An 18,214-nucleotide genomic window follows, 5' to 3' on the forward strand; every position below is an offset into this window, starting at 1 on the left:
AGTACAGGAATCCGGAAAAATGCTCGCTGGCCACGATACGTGTGCAGCGGCCCACGCCGGCGTTAAACTTTACCGATGCCAAGGATGTTGACTGTTGACTAGACTGTACCTCTAACTGAAGCGCAGCTGATGCGCTTCTCAATGTGTAAGTCAGTCGGGCATACGCATCGGACATACGTAGATTACTTCACAGGTGGTGTTTTTGGCTTTCAAAATTACTTTCGCCGCAAGTAAACAGAAAAAGCAAACCCTGTCAGATAGTATCTGCATTTCTTGCAACAGAAGGCACCGTCGTTGGCTCGTGAAAGTGAACACCGCCTAATGAAAAACAGCCTTTCAGATTTGCGCACGCCTGTCCAGCCGGCACGCGCAAATCTCAAAGGCCATGTGCAAAAAAAAAAAAAATGAAAAATGAACAGCGCAGTTTTTATCCCTTTAGGTGGCGCTGCCTACCTTCATCCGGGTATACCTTCTAAAGGGTGGCTAGGTTAGAGGGACCTAGAATATGGGAGAGTGTCCAAAGCGCCGCGCGAATAGATGGGAGAAGCGAGGACGTTTTTGTGTGAACTCCCGCGCCGCGGCACTGCTGTACCGGACCCCTGGGCTTTCTCCGCTGCGGAAGCCGCGCCAATTGCAAGGCGGCGGGCGTCTGCTACGAGCCTGATATTTCGGTTGCTATTAGCCAACATCGCGATAATGTGGGATATATTAAGTACCACGTCACCGCAAGGTAATACCGCAGTGACTCACCGCACAGAGAACGCGTTTGCCGGCTGTGAATGCGGGAATGGTATTTCGTCTATTTCCTTCTAGCTCGCTTGGTCCGCGCTTACGCGGCTGTTTGAGTAACGCATTCCGCGCGTTATATGGCTAGCAGATATGACTAGCTCATGCCAACGCTTTTACACCCTATCTTTTCCTTTCTTTTATTCCATGCATTCGATTTGCTTACAAGACTGCATCCCGCGCTCTATTGTTTCTTTATTAAGGCGAAATCCTTAACTGGGCTCTTGAAAAGCGGAATGTGTTTGTTGGCTGATGCCGCGGTACCCAAAATAAATACAAACCGCGTAACTCGCCCGGCTCGTTCAGTTGGTATATATACCCAAGTATAGTGTGGAAAGGCACAAATGTGTGACTAAGATGACTGATGGGGTCATGGCATTAGTAACTTGACATACTGGCACTCACGTCATGATTAACGATAACAATATTACGTGCGGTCATATGACGACGCCCAAAAATCCCTCTGATGCTGTGGGTGGGACGATAAAAACGTGTTGAATGCCAATCTCGATCTCAACGTGTCGAACTTACCCATATATCCTGAAGAACTGAGAGCACAGGTAAAGGGTAATAATAGTAATGATAATTTCGGGGGTTTTACACCCAAAAATCCCAATAGGGCTATGAGAGACGCCGCAGTGGAGGGCTCCGTTAATTTAGACCACCTGGTGTTCTTTAACGTGCACTTAAATCTATGTACACGGGTGTTTTATGCATTTCGCTTCCATCGAAATGTAAGCCGCCGTGGCCGGGAATCGAACCCGCGTCCTCGAGCTTAGCAGTACAACCTACCAAAGCCACTAAGCTATAGCACGGCGTGTGTAGGTAAACGGTACGCGAGAACTATACACGGCAAAAAAACAAGACAAGCCAAAGTAAATGAAACGCTAACAGTGCAACATTGTATACGTATGCCTCATTTCATAATTACGAGCAAGCGTCAGAAAACGAACATGATGTATTACGTTTGCGCAACTCGTCTTTCGCCTTCTTGTGTTGCAAGAGCGCATTTAACATGAATTTAGCATGAAAGCAAATTTCATGTTAAAATAAGCGAATTTTAACATGAAAGTAGCTTTAGGAATATTTATTGCGTTTGCTCGCTGGTTCGTACACAGCAAATGTACTTACTGATCAATAACTACGTACTTTAGTTACGTAATGAAAGAGGCAACAAATCACCAGAACATAAACTTTTCATTTTTTTTTTCTGTTATTGAAGGTAACTATTTTAGGGATATGTAGAATCAATAGCGATGTTTTAGTACATGAAAGACAGTAATTTTCAAGACGATTTTCCACTCAATATAATGCAAGCACAAACATCGTCACGCGCCATGAATGCTTGTTAGTTGACGTAAAAAATCACACGTTACGCAATAACTATGATATAATGAGAAGTTACATGTTGGTAATTTCAGAGAGAATTCACGGATTATTAAAAGAAGGCTATTGAAGTAATAACTTTTACACAACAAATTAGTAAATGGCTAGGCCAGTAGTAGCTATATATTCATTTCAATGTAGCAAAAATAGTATTTGTTTAGCTATATTAGCTGGATCGAATGGCATTTCTTCCGAATCTCTGAATTTGAAAAAAAAACTTCGCTCACGGTGAACCTTAAGGTACATCATGCGCGAAGTTTGTATTGAAGAGATAGCGCACAGCAAGAATTGTTCGTGTACGCAATCTCTGAAGTAGAGATGGGCAAAACGGCTCACTTCAGTGAGCGGCTCGGAACGGCTCAGCTCACTGAAATTAACCGGTTCATTTGAACGGCTCACCGGTTCACTTAAACGTGTAACTTGTGTTATGCATATTCTATAGTTATGTGGCTTTGAAAAAAAAACGATATATGCATAATTTAATAACCGTGTTATTGGTATTTTCGCTATGTTTAGAGAATATTTTTACATATATTAAAAGCGTGAGTTTTTACTTGCAATGAAGCTTTCTTTTCTGGTATTGGGGATAAAATGCTTAGGATACTGTGACAGGCAGAATGCTACGTACTTTTTTCAGAAAAAAATATGTAAGTTCATCGTCAATACAGAAGCTTGTCCGTTTTTGTGGTACTTTAAAATCAACTTCTGTCAAACTAAGAACACAAAATGATTGTACATTATGTTGCAACTTTTATCATTTATTCACATACGTACGTTCACTATAATATGAGTAAGCCGTAACGCCATGCAAAATGAATGTAGAAATCATTTATTGAAGTACAATACAAAAATCATATGAAAGATCCACAAAACTGCTGCACGTACCTTTCGTTTTTTTTTTTTTTTTTTTTTCTCTTGAGTGCACGCGCGATACTGCAATTATGCCATCATACACCAGGACAAAAAAAAAGAAGAAGAAAAACAAGAAATGAAGTTCTATTACAACACAATAGATCATTGGTCTCGTTTTATTGACGTGCTAATGATACACGCTCAGAAAAGGCACTGAAGTCGATGTCATGGGCGATATTTTCATGACTACACTAATTAGCACAAATGAAGACCAGGACGTAAACTTAAACTTAAACGTAAACCAGGACGACGGGTTCACCTCTTGTCGTTAAAATGCCCCTAAACCACCCAGAGGTCGAAATTTAGTTGTGCTGTTGCAGTTGTGCACGAGTCTACAACAAACAAGTAGCCGCGAGAATTTTTCGAAATGGTGCCGTAATAGCGGAGTTACACGCGTTTGATGATAGAAAGAAAAACAGCCCTCGCTCGTTTCGCTCTTTCCTTCGCTACTCTCTCGTCGGCTGGTCTCCCCTCCTCGCCGAGTGCTTCTCGAAAGGTGACGTGACATACGTCATCGCCAACGCGCTTCTCAAAACACTGCATACTTCCGGTCACGTCCACGCTAGCGGCACATATACGGACGGCGAACCGTCCGCCAGTGCAGTAGAACGTCTACCGCGCGAAAGGCGCCCAAGTAGACGGCAGTTCGGCCGGCGCCCCGCCCGCTGCACCATCAATGGCCCAATCGGCGACCGCGAACCTGCGCGCCTCCGCCACTGGCAACGAAAACATCAGCTGCCGCCGGCAGACGACGGGCTCGGCTGTGCTCGCATCGCAGCCGACGACGCCGTTAATATCAGCGTATTTTTCTTCTTTGTGTACAAGTATTGCGAAGAGCGATAACAACGATAAGAAAATATTGCGGCTTGTGAGCGTCGGTATTTCATTTCAAAGCGCCGTCCGTTTTGGCTTTCAAGGGAACCAGAAAAGGCCTAGCGACGATATCGGCGTCGTCGAGCAATCAGCGGCGGTGAATCTGCCGCACAAATGAGACCCGGTCTCGCCGTTCGCGAGCAAGAACCGCTGTCGAACGGCGGCCCGCGAATGGCAAACGACGTGCGATGAGTTACCGTGCCGGTAACGTGGACTAAGCGCTTCTCAGCTACTCGCTGTTGGTGCGGTGCCAGCCCGTGTTATGCGAAGCGTACCGCTATAGACCCTGTGTTGCGCGCACGTCTGGAAAGGCGAACACTATCGCACTCGATTCGCCCAGCTAATCAGACCGCTAAGCACGACTGTGTTGGAACGCGAGCGATTTGGCGCTTGCGTTGCGGGCTGTAATTACCGATTCGCAAGGGCGCACAAACGAGCAACACGACGAGGAAGAGCAGAAAGCGCGCGTACCTGCTAGCAGACTAACCGGTAGTCGTAGGTTCTTGTTCAACCAATGGACATCGTTTCCGCAGTTGACATCGCCAGATTCCCCCTGCTGACATCGTGACGACCGCTGGGGATACCGGAAAGGCGAGGGGAGAAGAACGGCATGGTGTTTTAGGGGCGAAGCTCCTTATAGCGGCACCCGTTCGTCCCCGTCGTAGTAGGTAGCCACGTCTAGTTTTATGAATTGCTCAATAGATGGCGTTGTGTGTCCCTATATGTATGTATACCCATATATACATATATATGTATAGTATAACCGGAAGCCGACTTCCGCTTCCGGTTCCGCTTCCGCTTCCGGTTCCGTAAGCCAGCTTCCGGCTTCCGGAGAACGCTTCTGGCGTTTTAGTGCACGTTCCGGCATGTGTAAACGGCTGCGTAAGACGCTGTGGCCTCTCCCCCTTAGAGTACTGCACGTTTCTAACGCGTTTGTGCTAGCGTCCCCTTAAGCGGGAGATGGTGCAATTATAATGAAGGGCGCTTTTATATAATAGGAATGACGTCACATATGGCGCGTGTCATTGGTGGAAGTCAATCGTTCGATTTAGTGCGGCGAGACTGGGCGAATTACACGGAAGATTCACGGTTTACCGATGATTCCCTCCGGAGCTTCGCCCACTCATCATCATTCACCCCGTGAATATGCGGTGTTTTTTTTTTTTCTCATAAAATAGACGTGGCTGCCTACTACTACGACGACGACTACTACTACTACATACTACAGAGGAGGGACAGACCCACACCCTAAGGAGCTTCGCCCCTAAAAGAGCGGCCCGCTCCTGAACGCTCAAGAGCGAGCCGGGTCTTTTGAAGAGCGAGGGTAGCCGTGGCGTAAAGAGCGGCTGGCTCCTGAGCGCTCAGGAGCGAGCCGGATCTTTTGAGCCGCTCTTTTGAAGAGCGAGGGAGCCGTGGTTCCGTAAGTGAGCGGCGGTTCTTTCGTTCTTCAGCCGAAGGCGAGGGGGTGAAGGCGACTCTTGCGAGGAAGGGCGGGAGGACAGTTGCTTTCTCGCACCGCTAATAGATGGCGCGGAAGTCGCACCCAGCAGAAGACCCAGCTCTGACGGAACGCATCGGCACGCTCTCTGAACGCGAGAGAACCGGCTCCCTTTCTCCAAAATAACCGCCGCTCATTTTTACTGAACGACCGCTCACTCGCTCTTTAAAATGAGCCCTCACAAGATCCGGCTCGCTCCTGAGCGACCCATCTCTACTCTGAAGCGAAATAAGCCATCAATATGGCGGCGCTTGCTTCCCTTACACTCTTGCGCTTGCTTCCCTTCTCTTGCTTCCCTTACACCTTCTCACTCTCCTCTGTTCATAATAGAATATTGTCGTGGCTAAAAAAATATTCGAATAAGTACATACGCATATAGCTGTAAATCACTACTGACAGTGAGCGAAAAGCGCGTAATGGTGAGCGAAGTGGTCAGTGCATGCACATAAGTATTTCACTTGACTGCGCAAGTAATTTACTTTTTTTATTACTCTTATTCTTGCAAGCATGGTGCTATTGCCCGCGTACCCATGCGAGTAACGTTTCTTTTTTTTGCGTTCTTTCCTTGCGCTGGCTCATTTAGCGCGTTTCTACGCACGCGCAGCTACCGTAATACCATTCCCGAAGTTTAGCACCGGAGCTAGGCCGCGCTGATGAGTTTGATATGTTAGTTTTTGCATTATCTAGCTGCCCAAGCACAAAGAAACGCTCAAAGATGGGTAAGCTCCATGTAGCACCACACTGTTGAAGTTAAATAGAGTTTAAGTGCTTTGCGTGGAAAATGAACGCAAAAACCTACAGCGCGTAGCAGACGACCCTCGCTTCCCGCGTGCTTCGCGACCGCGAAAAGCCCACGGGTCCGGAGCAGCAGCGGCGCGGCGCGGCAGTTCACAGAATAATCACATCATCTCACCCTACGGGCAAACATGGTGGGATGCGAAAGCATCGCGGAGGGGGGCGCATCGAGTTTCCGTTTCGTTTCACTTGGCAACACAACCCAATGAAAGTTAGAGTGAGAGAATATATTGAGAAGAGAGGAGACGCTTGTACGGGTACAGTGGCTAGCCCCTGTAGTACGGGGTCCGACGGCCGCGTTACGCTGACGTTCGTTCTGGAGTCTGGATGCTCCCGACCTTGCTCAGGTTGTTGTCGAACCAAAGCCGGTCGCACACGTTGCAGCTGTGCCCGAAGCTCCGATCGAGGAAGTCGCGCTTGAAGCGCGCGTCAGCACCGTCGAAGCCCGGGCGTTGTAATGGCCTCGAATGTGTTGCTGCTGTGGTCGCAGACTCGCGTTGCCTCGTCGCTTCGGGATCGGGAGCTGCCGCTCGACGCTGCGTTGCGCTTCGACTTTCCGAGCCCGGAGGTCGGGGTCAGCTTGATAACGCTGACGTTCCACTTCGGCGTGCCGAGCCCGTGTTGCTTCCGTAGAAGTTTCCTGCCGACGTTTACGTTCGGCTTCCCTGGCCCGAAGTTCGGGGTCCGCTTGCCGACACTGACGTTTACGTTCGGCTTCCCGAGCCTTCCTCTGCTCCGCGGCGGTGGCGCTGCCGCTGCAACTAGTGCCGACGTTGACGTTGTTCATGGCGTTTCGCACATAGTTGCACAGAGAGAGAATGACGGAAGCACAGCGAACGCGCGCCCTTCTTTCCAACCGCGTCATCTCCCGGGATCCTTCAGAGACTCTCAGCGCCAGCACAACTAGCACGACAAAAGGACCACCGTATGACCCAGACAGAGCTATGAGAGTAGCAGCCAACCGACGCAAGAGGAAACTCCGTGCGAGTATCCCGCCAGACCCAAACCCACTTCCCGTGGGTCTTCCCAGGTCGGGGCAAGTGCTGCTGCATAGGCTCCGTTCCGGCTTCGTCCTTACACCGGACGTGCTAGAGCGGTGGCGGCAGTACCGGCCACGCAGGGAGAGACGTCCTCCTTTCCCTTCTCCTGACCCCCTTCCGTCGCAGGAACTTGGCCCCTCGACAGCCTCGGAGGACGAAGAAGCACCCCAGGAGCCGCACAGGTGTCCTGACTGCGGCGTGGCCACGCGACCATCCGCAGCCCATTTGTTTTGGGAGTGTCAGAGCTACGCTAAGCAGCGGGACCACCACCTGAGGGCGGTGCAAGTGTCGTCCTACGAGGAGTGGATTAGGCCGGCAACAGGATTGGCGGATTCCGACAGGGCCATTCTGGACTCGCTCTTGGGTTTCGCCAAGGACACGCAGCTTCTAGGACGGCTCTAATTTCTCCTTCCCTCTCCCCTTCCTATTCCACATAATAGGCCTTCGAGCCATCCTACAATAAATACATTTTCATCATCATCATCATACTGCGCCGCGACACTTGCGCCGCCAACGGCGTACCCTTAGAGACAGAGGGAGAGAGTGAGAGAGAGAGTTATATGCAATAATTTTCTGCGCCGCACCTGTGGCGGAGAGGGGTAGAGGGGAGGAGGAGGAGAGCGCACACCTGCGTAGAAGAGTATGATGAGGGAGAGTTGCGCATGCGCAGTATGGATGCGGACGCCGCAGAACGGACACTGCTCCGAGCATAAGATGCTCTCGCATCTAAAAAGGCCATCGCCGGAGCCGGCGCTTTGGACACTCTCCCATCTTCTAGGTCACTCTAGCTAGGTTAGGGTGTATTAGATTGGGGAAGTGGGTTCAACGCAGGCTCCCCGCTGAGGCTTTTTTTTTATTGAAAAGTTGGTGGCGCCACCGTCGCTTTCTCCCGAATGAGCGGCCCCACGCGCCGGCCGGACGCTTGTCGCGTCAGAGACCCTACCGCAGCTGCATGGAGCTTTGACAGGCGGATACTCGGTGGCGGTAACACTGAGGTTATTCACCACCGATCTATTGTAAATAAAATGGAAAAAAGAGCGGCGGAATGAACGCAAACGACGCAACAACGACGGTGCGTCGAGCAGACGACAGCTACTCAGCCCGTGAGCTCGCCTCAGCCAATATGCGCTGATGAAACAGCCGGAGCCAACGTTTATTGGTCGGAGATTCAGAATAACTAAAGTCCCTATATAAGAAAAGTACCGCCATCCTTTGATAAACGCCGCTTCTCTCTCTCCTGTATCTCCGATTGGACGATGATAGCGCGCGCTTTTCACTTATTTATATTGTTTTTGTTTTTTTTTCGCCTCAGAGCCATGTTGAAAGACCTCTGCGCAGCCGCAGTCGCCGGCGGCGGCGGCGGCGCGCGCCCGGCCTGAAAGCTTCAACGTAAACTTTCTAAGTGCGCCACCGTCGACTTGGCTTTCGCAAGCAAAAAGTAAAGAAAAAAGCAAGCGCTATAGGAGAGGAGGCTGCGGAGGAAAGAGTAGATGGCGGTACTTTTCTTATATAGGGATTTTAAGAATAACGTGACGGCAGCGCCGCTACGTTTTCCTCGTTTTTTGCTTCACCCTCGGCGCTTTCCAAGACGTCCGCTGGACCCACTCCCCCATTCTAGAGTGTACTAGAATGGGGATATTATCTTTTTGGACTTCGAGAAGGCACTTTGACCGTGGCTCGCATCAAAAACGTTTCTTAAAATTAAAACCAATACTTGAAAAAATTCCTTGCTGTCATGGATAGAGGCATACTTATCGTCTAGCAGCCAATGTGTATCTATCGCAAACTCGTGTTCATGCCCGGCACCAGTGAAATCTGGCATTCCGCAACGGTCGGTCCTTGGTCCATTATTCTTTTATTATTGATTAATGACATCGTAAAAGAAATACCTGTACAAATCAAGTTGTTCGCTGATGATTGCATCCTTTACCATGAGGTAAATATTCCTAATCACAAGAAATTATTAAGTAGTGCTCTAGACAAACTACATATTTGATGCGAAAAATGGCAAATGAGCATCAATACAGAAAAAAACCGTTCGTATGAGAATATCAAGAAAGAAGGCGCCAATGACTTTTCTGTATTCAATTAACGGTCGCTGTCTTACTGTTGTAAATTATTATAAATGCATATAGATGTAATAATCACTTCAGACCTCCGGTGGAATGACCACATCACTTTTATAGAAAAGAAAGCCATGAAAAAATTGGATACCTAAGAAGGTCTCTACGCCAGACAACTCAAGAAATAAAATTATTGGCTTATAAAACCTATATCCGTCCACTTTTGGAATATGCCTCCGTGGTTTGGGATCTGAACACTAAAAAAAAAAATTGATAAACTTGAGAACGTACAGAGAAAATCCGCCCGTTTTACCGTTCGCTCGTACAGTTGCCATACTGCAGTTAGTGCTCTTCTTCAAACAGCGAACTTGGAATCCTTGCAACTACGACGACATCTGGAAAGATTAAAATACATGTACTTGCTCTATCATAATAAGCTTGGCATTGCCTCGAGTGCATACATAGAAAAAGTTACGCGATCCCACGCGAGCGTATCATTCAAAAAAACTAAAAGAATTTTCTTGCAGGACTAACACCTACAAGCATTCTTTTTTTCCGCAAACTGTACGTGAGTGGAATGGTCCCCCAAGCGATGTTGTGGATGCAGCAACAGTACCTTCTTCTTTAGCGCAGCTGAAACAATTGTGACAATTTTTTTAACTTATCTGTCTAATCGTGTTTGTTGTTCTGATGCTAGCACATCTTTCAGCATACGTTATCTATTGTTTAATTCATTTGTATTCTCTAAGTATGTTCCCAATTGTGTGTTCACAGTGTTTTTTTTTTGTTGTTTTTTTTCAACACTTTTGTATAACATTACAGTGTGCTATAATGTATTTTGTTCAACCAGAGAGACATTTTCTCACTGCCCACTCCTGCTTACGGCCTTATTCTAAGGCCAGCAGAAACCTTGCAAATAAATAAATAAATAAATAAATAAATAAATAAATAAATAAATAAATAAATAAATAAATAAATAAATAAATAAATAAATTATCTGTCTCTGTTTCTCTCACTTACTTCTGATGACTCCTGTTTGTCTATTTATAGTTTCAATTAGCCTGTACTTGGTTGCCTACTTTCTTGGCTCTTCCTCCATTCAGTGTCCACTCTTTTCAAGTACAGATACTTGTGCACTTTAGCGGCCCATATATCTTCATCCATGTTCCTGGGTCGTTCTTCAATACTAGTTTTGCTCTGTGTTTCTATGACTTCAAGAGGCCCAACAAATGTCACCCTGCATTGCCTCAATATGTGGTTTTACCGTGGGCTCCCAAAGCCAACTGGCCTACCAATCTTTGGTTAACTTTCAACTCCGAGAAGAATTCCGATGTTAAGCATATATAATGGCATTTGTGAACGATTGCACTGGTACCATTACTCCTTTCCAGATCCCATTCACCACCTCATATACGCATGGTGGCCCCACAGTGCTATGTGTTTTATTGTTGGTGCATTCCGCTTCCCCTTTATTTCCAGATCAACAGGGTGGGTGCTTGAGTAAGCCATTCCTTCGTTTATGTATTCGCCGAGAAAATTATATTGCTTGACTATGGGCGTGGCTTGCTGTTGAAATGACATCACGTAATTACTCATCTCTTCATTGAAGATTATAATTCGTGATTTCTCTGTGCTAAACTTACGGCTTACATTTGTCGCTGCGTTGCCACAGATATTTGTATTTGTCTGTAGATCTTTTGTATTGTCCGCGAGCACCACTTTGTCATCCGCATACATCAGTCCGGGAACCTTCTGCTGCATCATTTGGCCATTACGCATGTAGGATAAATCAAACCCTAATGCTTATTTCCCAGTCGTCTTCCTATGCCCTTAACATAAAGCGGGAACAACAATGAAAACAGAGGACATCCTTGCTCCAGTCTTTGGTGAATTCCCACCACCTCATTGCCTTTTGGACCTTCCCATACAAACGGTACTCGGTTAATTGCCTCTATATATTTCTCTCAGCAGCGCCACGAAATCGTCATCTATGCCTTCGTGCTTAAGAATATCCCATAAGAATTCCCTGTCCACGTTGTCGTAGGCTTCTTTATTATCTGGAAATGCTATCGATAAAGGTCTATTCTGAGCTACTCAAATCTCTCTGCACTGAGTTAATACAACCATATTATCCTCTAAGCGTCAGCCTGACCTGAACCCATTATGTAGTTCCCCCAGTACATCATTTTTCTCCACCCATTTCGAAAGTTCTAATTTTATGGCGTGCATTGCCATTCTATATATCACCGACGTTACTGTAACTGGCTTGTACGAGCTCGCCTTATCCTTATCACCTTTGAATTTGTAGATGACGTTCATTTTGCTTTCGCGCCATCCAACCGGAATTTCTTCGTTTTAATCATTTCCTCTATGGCATTAGTCAGCAGTGCCTTGCTCCTGGAGCAAGGTTGTTGATTACCTGTATTGGGATTTCATCGGTTCCTTCTGTCGTGTTATTATTAGGGACACTTTCTTATGCTTTTTTTTCAATAAAAGCTTTGGATGCTAAATTTTGATCTCTCAGGCTTCTCTTTTGTTACTGGATCTGTTTGAGTCTGAACTCTGCGCATGTCACGCGATGTGAGATGCGCGCCGCGTGGCGTCGATGCGTGCAAACGTTGCAATGCCGTTGCGTTGTATTCCAGTGTCATGACATGTGGCAGTTACATGTAACAGTTGCATGTAACAGTTGCGAGATGCAGCTGTAGCTACATGCATGCTGCATGTAGCTGAACCCGGTTAACTCAAGCGTGCTAGGTAACTATTTGCCACCAACGCGTATCAAAATGGATGCCAATAAATCATCATAATCATCACCAGCATCGTATCATGCTAAGTGTGAAGGGATGTAACATGTGCACCGCGTAGTCTTGATACGTGTGTTTGCTCTTTGGTACACTTTATGGCGCCTGCTCGAAAGGTACGAACCGCTGCTGAAGAAGCAAATCGCAGAGCTACGCGCGCGGCTACAACCAGGCAACGCCGTGCTCAGCTGACCGCTGTGCTGAGAGCAGCACTCGCCTGCAACGCCGGGCGGACATTTCAGATCATTCTCGTGAAAACGACGCCAACAGACTTCGCCGAGAAGACCTTCTAGATCGTGCTGCCGAAAAGGGAGCTCCTATGGAGCCGCTCCTCTACCACTTGGCGACTGCTTCAGACGCGAACTTTCCAAAATCCCGTGCTATACCACCGAATTTACCCCGATGCATACTCCCCACTCTGCAAAGCCTAGCTGCGAGGCCCGCGCTGACCTCGATCACATCATCTGGGCATGCCCGAAAGCTACACCCACCAACACCCACCACACTAACACTAGACGCATCATAACTACGGCCGAGCAGTGGGAGACTTTGCTGCTCAGCTTGGACCCAGAAGAGCAGCTCTGGGCCGTCCGGATGGCCGAAGACGCCGCCAGAAAGCAAGGGCTGGCCGCCGTCTGAGGAAGGGGAGGCCTAAGTCTCCCAACCCCCGCCGCACCCAGACCCCATCATGGACACAATAAAGTTATATATATATATATATATATATATATATATATATATATATATATATATATCCAGCTTACGCTGTCAATGGGTGTACCATGGTGTCATGGGTGTACCATGCAGGCCTGTGACTTTTTGTTCACTCCTGGTAACATAACCTCTGAGCACACTACAGACAGCGATATTGGTAGATCGAAATTGTTTTTAAATGATAATATCGCGACGCTGTCTCGTCTGATAACTGTTTCATGTGGACACATGGCGTTCCAAAGACGTTTGAGTGCTTCGAGGATTCTGTGAATAGGCTTCGCATGTATTGCAATATTGTGACTGCATTGGCCATACCACTTTTCTTCCATTGAAGCATACTTTCTTATTTTGTCATGTATAGTGGCATTATAGCTAGCTCCACGCTAATAAGAGTGAAGTGGCTTTTGAAACCTCTTTCGCACTGCCATTCATTCCCATTCAAGTGCTTCGCGTTTTTAAGGAACGTGCAAAACCAATGGCAGTTAATAATGAGAAAGCAATATACGGCTCATGAGGCTGAAAATCTGGCGTTGTCATGAATACGATGATCCAAAAAGTCAAGTGAGCTCAAGTAAGGCAATCGAAGCAGTTCATGAAGGCAGGTTTAATTAAGATAGAGTTGTTTACGGCACTCTAACCCACGACTATTGGTGGTAATTAAGGCGAAATTAGTTACAGCAGCCTTATCTAAAATATAGTTAATTGTGGCATTCGAACACACGAACTTTGGTGGGAGTCGAACCCTCGACCTTTGGTAGTCGCAATGCTTTCGCATTCATCCTCGTAGGGACAACTAAGTACCCCTTAAATTTTTTACCAGCCTAATTACGTTCACCTTGAGACATAGACCACTCTTTAGCATTGTATTTGCATTATAGTCCTATGCTAATAAAAGTGAAGTGGCTTTTAAAACCTTTTTCGCACTGTGATTCATTCCCATTCTACTGTCTTACGTTTTTAAGGAACGTACAAAACGAATGGCAGTTATTACCAGCCTATGTTCATCTCGAGACATAGACCACTCTCTAGTATTGTTTTAGTAGACCACTCTTTAGACCCCTCTTTAGTTTTAGTATTGTCACTGCCATAAAAGCTTTTCACGCGTTAAATGGACCGATTGGCATCTGTCGCTGCAAGAGAAGCACGAGTTGTGGCATGGACACACTGGCGGCACGAGGACGCAGCCTTTTGCTGGGGGCTGGCAGTCGAATAATACCTGCTTCCTCGCCAAACGACCACATTTTCTTGTTGGGAAAATCATGACACAGTCACATCTACACTCTGTACGACATTAAGATATCAAGTTCTCGTTTCTTGTACAAATATGCTGATCCCACTAATTCTTGCTTTTTCTTTAGGCTGCAGCTAAAGCGATTCCGGCTTGGAAATACGGTTTTACGTTTTCTACATTTAAGGCTGCCATGGCAATTGGTTCCGTTCTTTCCCGAAGCCTGGTAAGGGTTATCTTCTATTCTAATTTTCTGTTGTAATTATATTGGAAATGATTATTATCCCATATATGCGCTTTTTACACACAGCTTGTAAAGATATTCTCTCAAGGCAAAACACACGTTGGAATTATTCAAGCCCATAATCATTCCAAAAATGAACTTTTACCGCACCACAGTCACTGCGACTAAAGATGGCGGCGAACAAATAACCGCGCGTTAAACATTGCACCAGAAAGAATAGAAACAAAATAAGTTTCATTTGCTTGCATGTCATATCAAGTAGAAGTAGAAGCAATGCGAAAACTTGAATTTATAGTATGTAATGAGCCCATCTGCGAGACAAACGTAGCACTACCCTGTAATGTTAAGTGCAATATGCCCTTAGCAGTGTTTTGGAAAATTGAACCAGCCTTTGATTATAAATAGCTTAAAATGCTTAAAATATACATGCTCCTTGCACAAACCTTCAGCGCTCAGCTGACAAATGCTATAGTGATTCTTCTTAAAAAGTCTTCGTAATTTTCTTTAGAAGCTACGCGAGCTTTTCAAATGTTGCTTGCCAATATGCTTTAAGCTCCTTGGTAAACACAATGCGTGCGACATATGTTGTAGAGATAAACTCACTAATTTAACTTAATTAGGAGTGAAATGATTAAGCAACATTTTTTTTTCGTTTGAGGTGTATACTGATTCTGTTAATTTGAAAGCATTGGTATCCTAAGGCCAGTTCACTTTCCTGTTTCTACAAAACGAGTCTTTCAAGATATCATCTGTGTCAATGAGCGCAAACACAACAACTGCACTGCTGCTCTCATCTGTGGAAACACAAAAATGACTCCCCGCCGGGCTGCGTCAGTGCGGCCCACATTTTCCCGCCTCATAATGCGACATAGCCGCGCTGAGGGCAATATTACTGGATGAACATTTCGAAGCACGAGCCTTGTATCAATGTTATACAGAACTTGCCTTAGGAAACAACTTTATTCAAGTTTCAAATATCGTTTCAAATTCACTTTCAAATGTAGGTGCAGCATCGAAGTAAAAATTAAAAGTGGTTATTGTATTTTAGTCAGTGATGAAGCTTCCGACCAATGTTTCCTGTATATAATTACTGGAAAAAGTATAAAACACATACACAAGACGCATTACACAGCTAGAATACTATTCCCAACTAAATCAACAGTAGATTATCTCTTAAAACTGCACAATGTCAAATTTGCTACACTTTGGGCTAGCGCCTAGTGCCGCCTTGCAAAATACAAATGCCATGCAAAATAACTTTTAGTGCCATGAATTCTCAGTTAAGTTTATATTGGCTGACCTTTGCGTATAAAGAATATGGACAAGGTTTATATTGGTGTCACGCTGAAAGAATATATATATATATATATATATATATATATATATATACTACATAAAAGAAAATACTGCTGAGTTGTGCAATCTTGTGGAATTCCCGCTGAATTTCAAGTGAAACTGTTTCTTTTGAGCAGTTGCATATTGAAGTTCAATTGCTTATCATTAAGCTACACATTTACGCACTGCCCGCATAGAACGCTTTCGAGCACTTGATAAGGACATTTTCATCAAATAAAGGCTGGTACTACAGCCACACGCTTATAACTTCACATGCACATCGACCAATTAGGGTTTCCCATTTTCCTTAATTTTGATCATGGTGATTTCTATTGTTCTTCCAGTGCAGCTAGCTAAATACTCCACCCTTCTTAAAACACTCTGGAGCGCTTGCATAAGTAATTTACTGCAAACGCCGTAACTAACTAACACACTTCGAACATTGCCTGTAAACTCCAATAACGTACCCGCTATCCCCAATAACGTACCATGCGCTATGCTACCGCCACGCATAGCGCATGAGTATAGAAAGAAAAGGAGGGTGCAGTACTTATTCTCAAGGCTCATAATTAGGATAAAACGTTAAGAACATCCATGGGACCCACACATTTCAAATAACCTGGGTCCCATGTTAAGCAAATTTAAACTCAATGTTACTTAGAGTTGTCTCAGGAAACTGGGAACGATAGCTGATAAAGACTGTATTACAACTTCGAGCAATTTACGAATGAAATGCTTTGAGCTCCCTTAGTCGGCGATCTTCAAGTGACTTTGAGCCAAAAGCCAGAGCCATTATCCGGGCACTGAAACGAGAACATCCGGGCATCGTTGCGAGAACAAAATGAGGTCATCCGAACAATCAGTCAAAAGTTAAGAAAATGTGGTCCCTGGCCCCCAATCCTTTCTACAGGACCATATAACATATGCTAGTTACTGCCCAAATAAGTTACCAAAAATATTGCTTCCGACTTCTTCCTAATGTTTGTTCACGATATCACTCAAGCTGTAACTTCTAGTACGCTGAAGCTTTTTTTGTCATTTCCAATAGCGACGTTCAAAAGGCAGATACAGGCACCATACACTTGATTGTCATCTTTTGGCGCTGAGACAGGGTTCCCTGTGCTCTTTAGAACGCCAGCGGTCCGTGAGTTCCACGGCGTGGGTTTTGCGTCGCCTCGAGAGATGGCGCACCCTGCATGGCGCCTCCTTCAGGCTGTTTTCTTCTTCTAGCTGTGCAGTGCGCTCTGTCTGCCTGGCGTCTTTCGCTGCCTGTCGTACCGCCTTCAGCCGGCTTTATTCTTCTAGCTGGGCAGCGTCCAAATGGACCAGTGCACAGCATGGCGTGCTACAGTGTGGTGCAGTGTGGTGTGGTGGGGTGTGCCGTTGCGAACATGCACTACACCTATCTTAAGATTGTGGCTAGTATCATGTCCAGCCAATCTGCTCGGCCAGTAGTCATTTTACGCTTACATCTGCTCTCGATTACGGGAGAGCCACAATTTCTTAAAATTAATTTTCTAGAAAGCTGTAATTCATACAGAAATTCGCAGACACATCATTCGTAATCTTCCCCCCTTTTCCCTCAATTTGATCTCAATGGAAATTAAACTTCTCCCAGCATAGCACGCTAAATTAGGCACCGTTCGTAAAATTTCACAGTTATAACGCTTCGGACCGCTGCATATATCACTTTTAGCAAAGGCCGTAATTAATCCCCACACTTTGCCCTTCGTCTACACATCCCCAATATAACCTGCCCCATTTTCGCCAAATAGAAACCAGGTGCTTTATTTTACAAGAGACATCGGGGAAATCTACTATATATACATTCCTCGTGAATTGCATAAAAACAGGCAGAAAACTAGTACAGTTAAACTTCAATTGAACGAACTTCAAGGGACTCCAGGAAAAAGTTCGTTAAAGTGAAAGTTCGCTGAACTGAAATAGTTATGTTGCAATTTGTTATCAGGAGCTAAAGAAACCATGAGTTGTTGAAATGAAATTTGAACCCTTTTATTTGCAATGCTGCTTATTTGAATGTGAATTTCTGCTTATATTTAGCATGTTTTGAAGAATGCAGTAAGCTTTTGCTGCACTTGTGCACTTAGGACTACAGTAGTCATGAATTGAGTTACTGTGTCCAAGCTCTCATAAACCTTCTCCGGCACAACACTCTGCTGGGCAGCGAAGGACAAGGGCCACATACTTGCAGCAGCGGAGTCCGCACAGCTCACCTCATTACACGCGTTTCCATTCGATTCCATGACGCGCCCGAAAACGATGCAACCATCTACTGCTTGCGTCAAAGCCAGTGACATCGAGAAGTACTGCGAATTCCACAGCCTTCTCTTGAATCATTCCTGAAACCGAAGTGTTTCTGGATCGTAAATCTTTTAGCCATGTGGCAACAGCGTCGTCTATTTTACTGACATATCCAGTGCAAAGTCTCCTTGCGCGCGGGCCCGAGCTGCGCACTTTCCGATGCGGCCGCGATTGCTTGACGCTGGCTCTTAATTTGTGGACAATGATGACGCCC

At 45.8% G+C, this 18,214-nt stretch overlaps 1 protein-coding gene across 3 annotated transcripts in view; it reads left to right on the forward strand.

Moving 5' to 3' along the window:
- The window catches only part of LOC119460614 (MFS-type transporter SLC18B1-like), an 83,467-nt gene that overhangs the window by 6,375 nt on the left and 58,878 nt on the right, over positions 1–18,214 (forward strand). For 2 of the 3 annotated variants that reach the window (XM_049673107.1, XM_049673108.1), the window contains exon 2: positions 14,230–14,325. The exons of the other annotated variant lie outside the window; for it this stretch is intronic. In XM_049673107.1, the coding sequence (XP_049529064.1) occupies positions 14,293–14,325 (33 nt within the window). In that variant the 5' untranslated portion in view covers positions 14,230–14,292. The remainder of the gene's footprint in view (positions 1–14,229; positions 14,326–18,214) is intronic. 3 annotated transcript variants of the gene reach the window in all.

The sequence above is a fragment of the Dermacentor silvarum genome, chromosome 8, assembly GCF_013339745.2.
Source record: "Dermacentor silvarum isolate Dsil-2018 chromosome 8, BIME_Dsil_1.4, whole genome shotgun sequence".
In the NCBI taxonomy this organism is placed as follows: Eukaryota; Metazoa; Arthropoda; class Arachnida; order Ixodida; family Ixodidae; genus Dermacentor; species Dermacentor silvarum.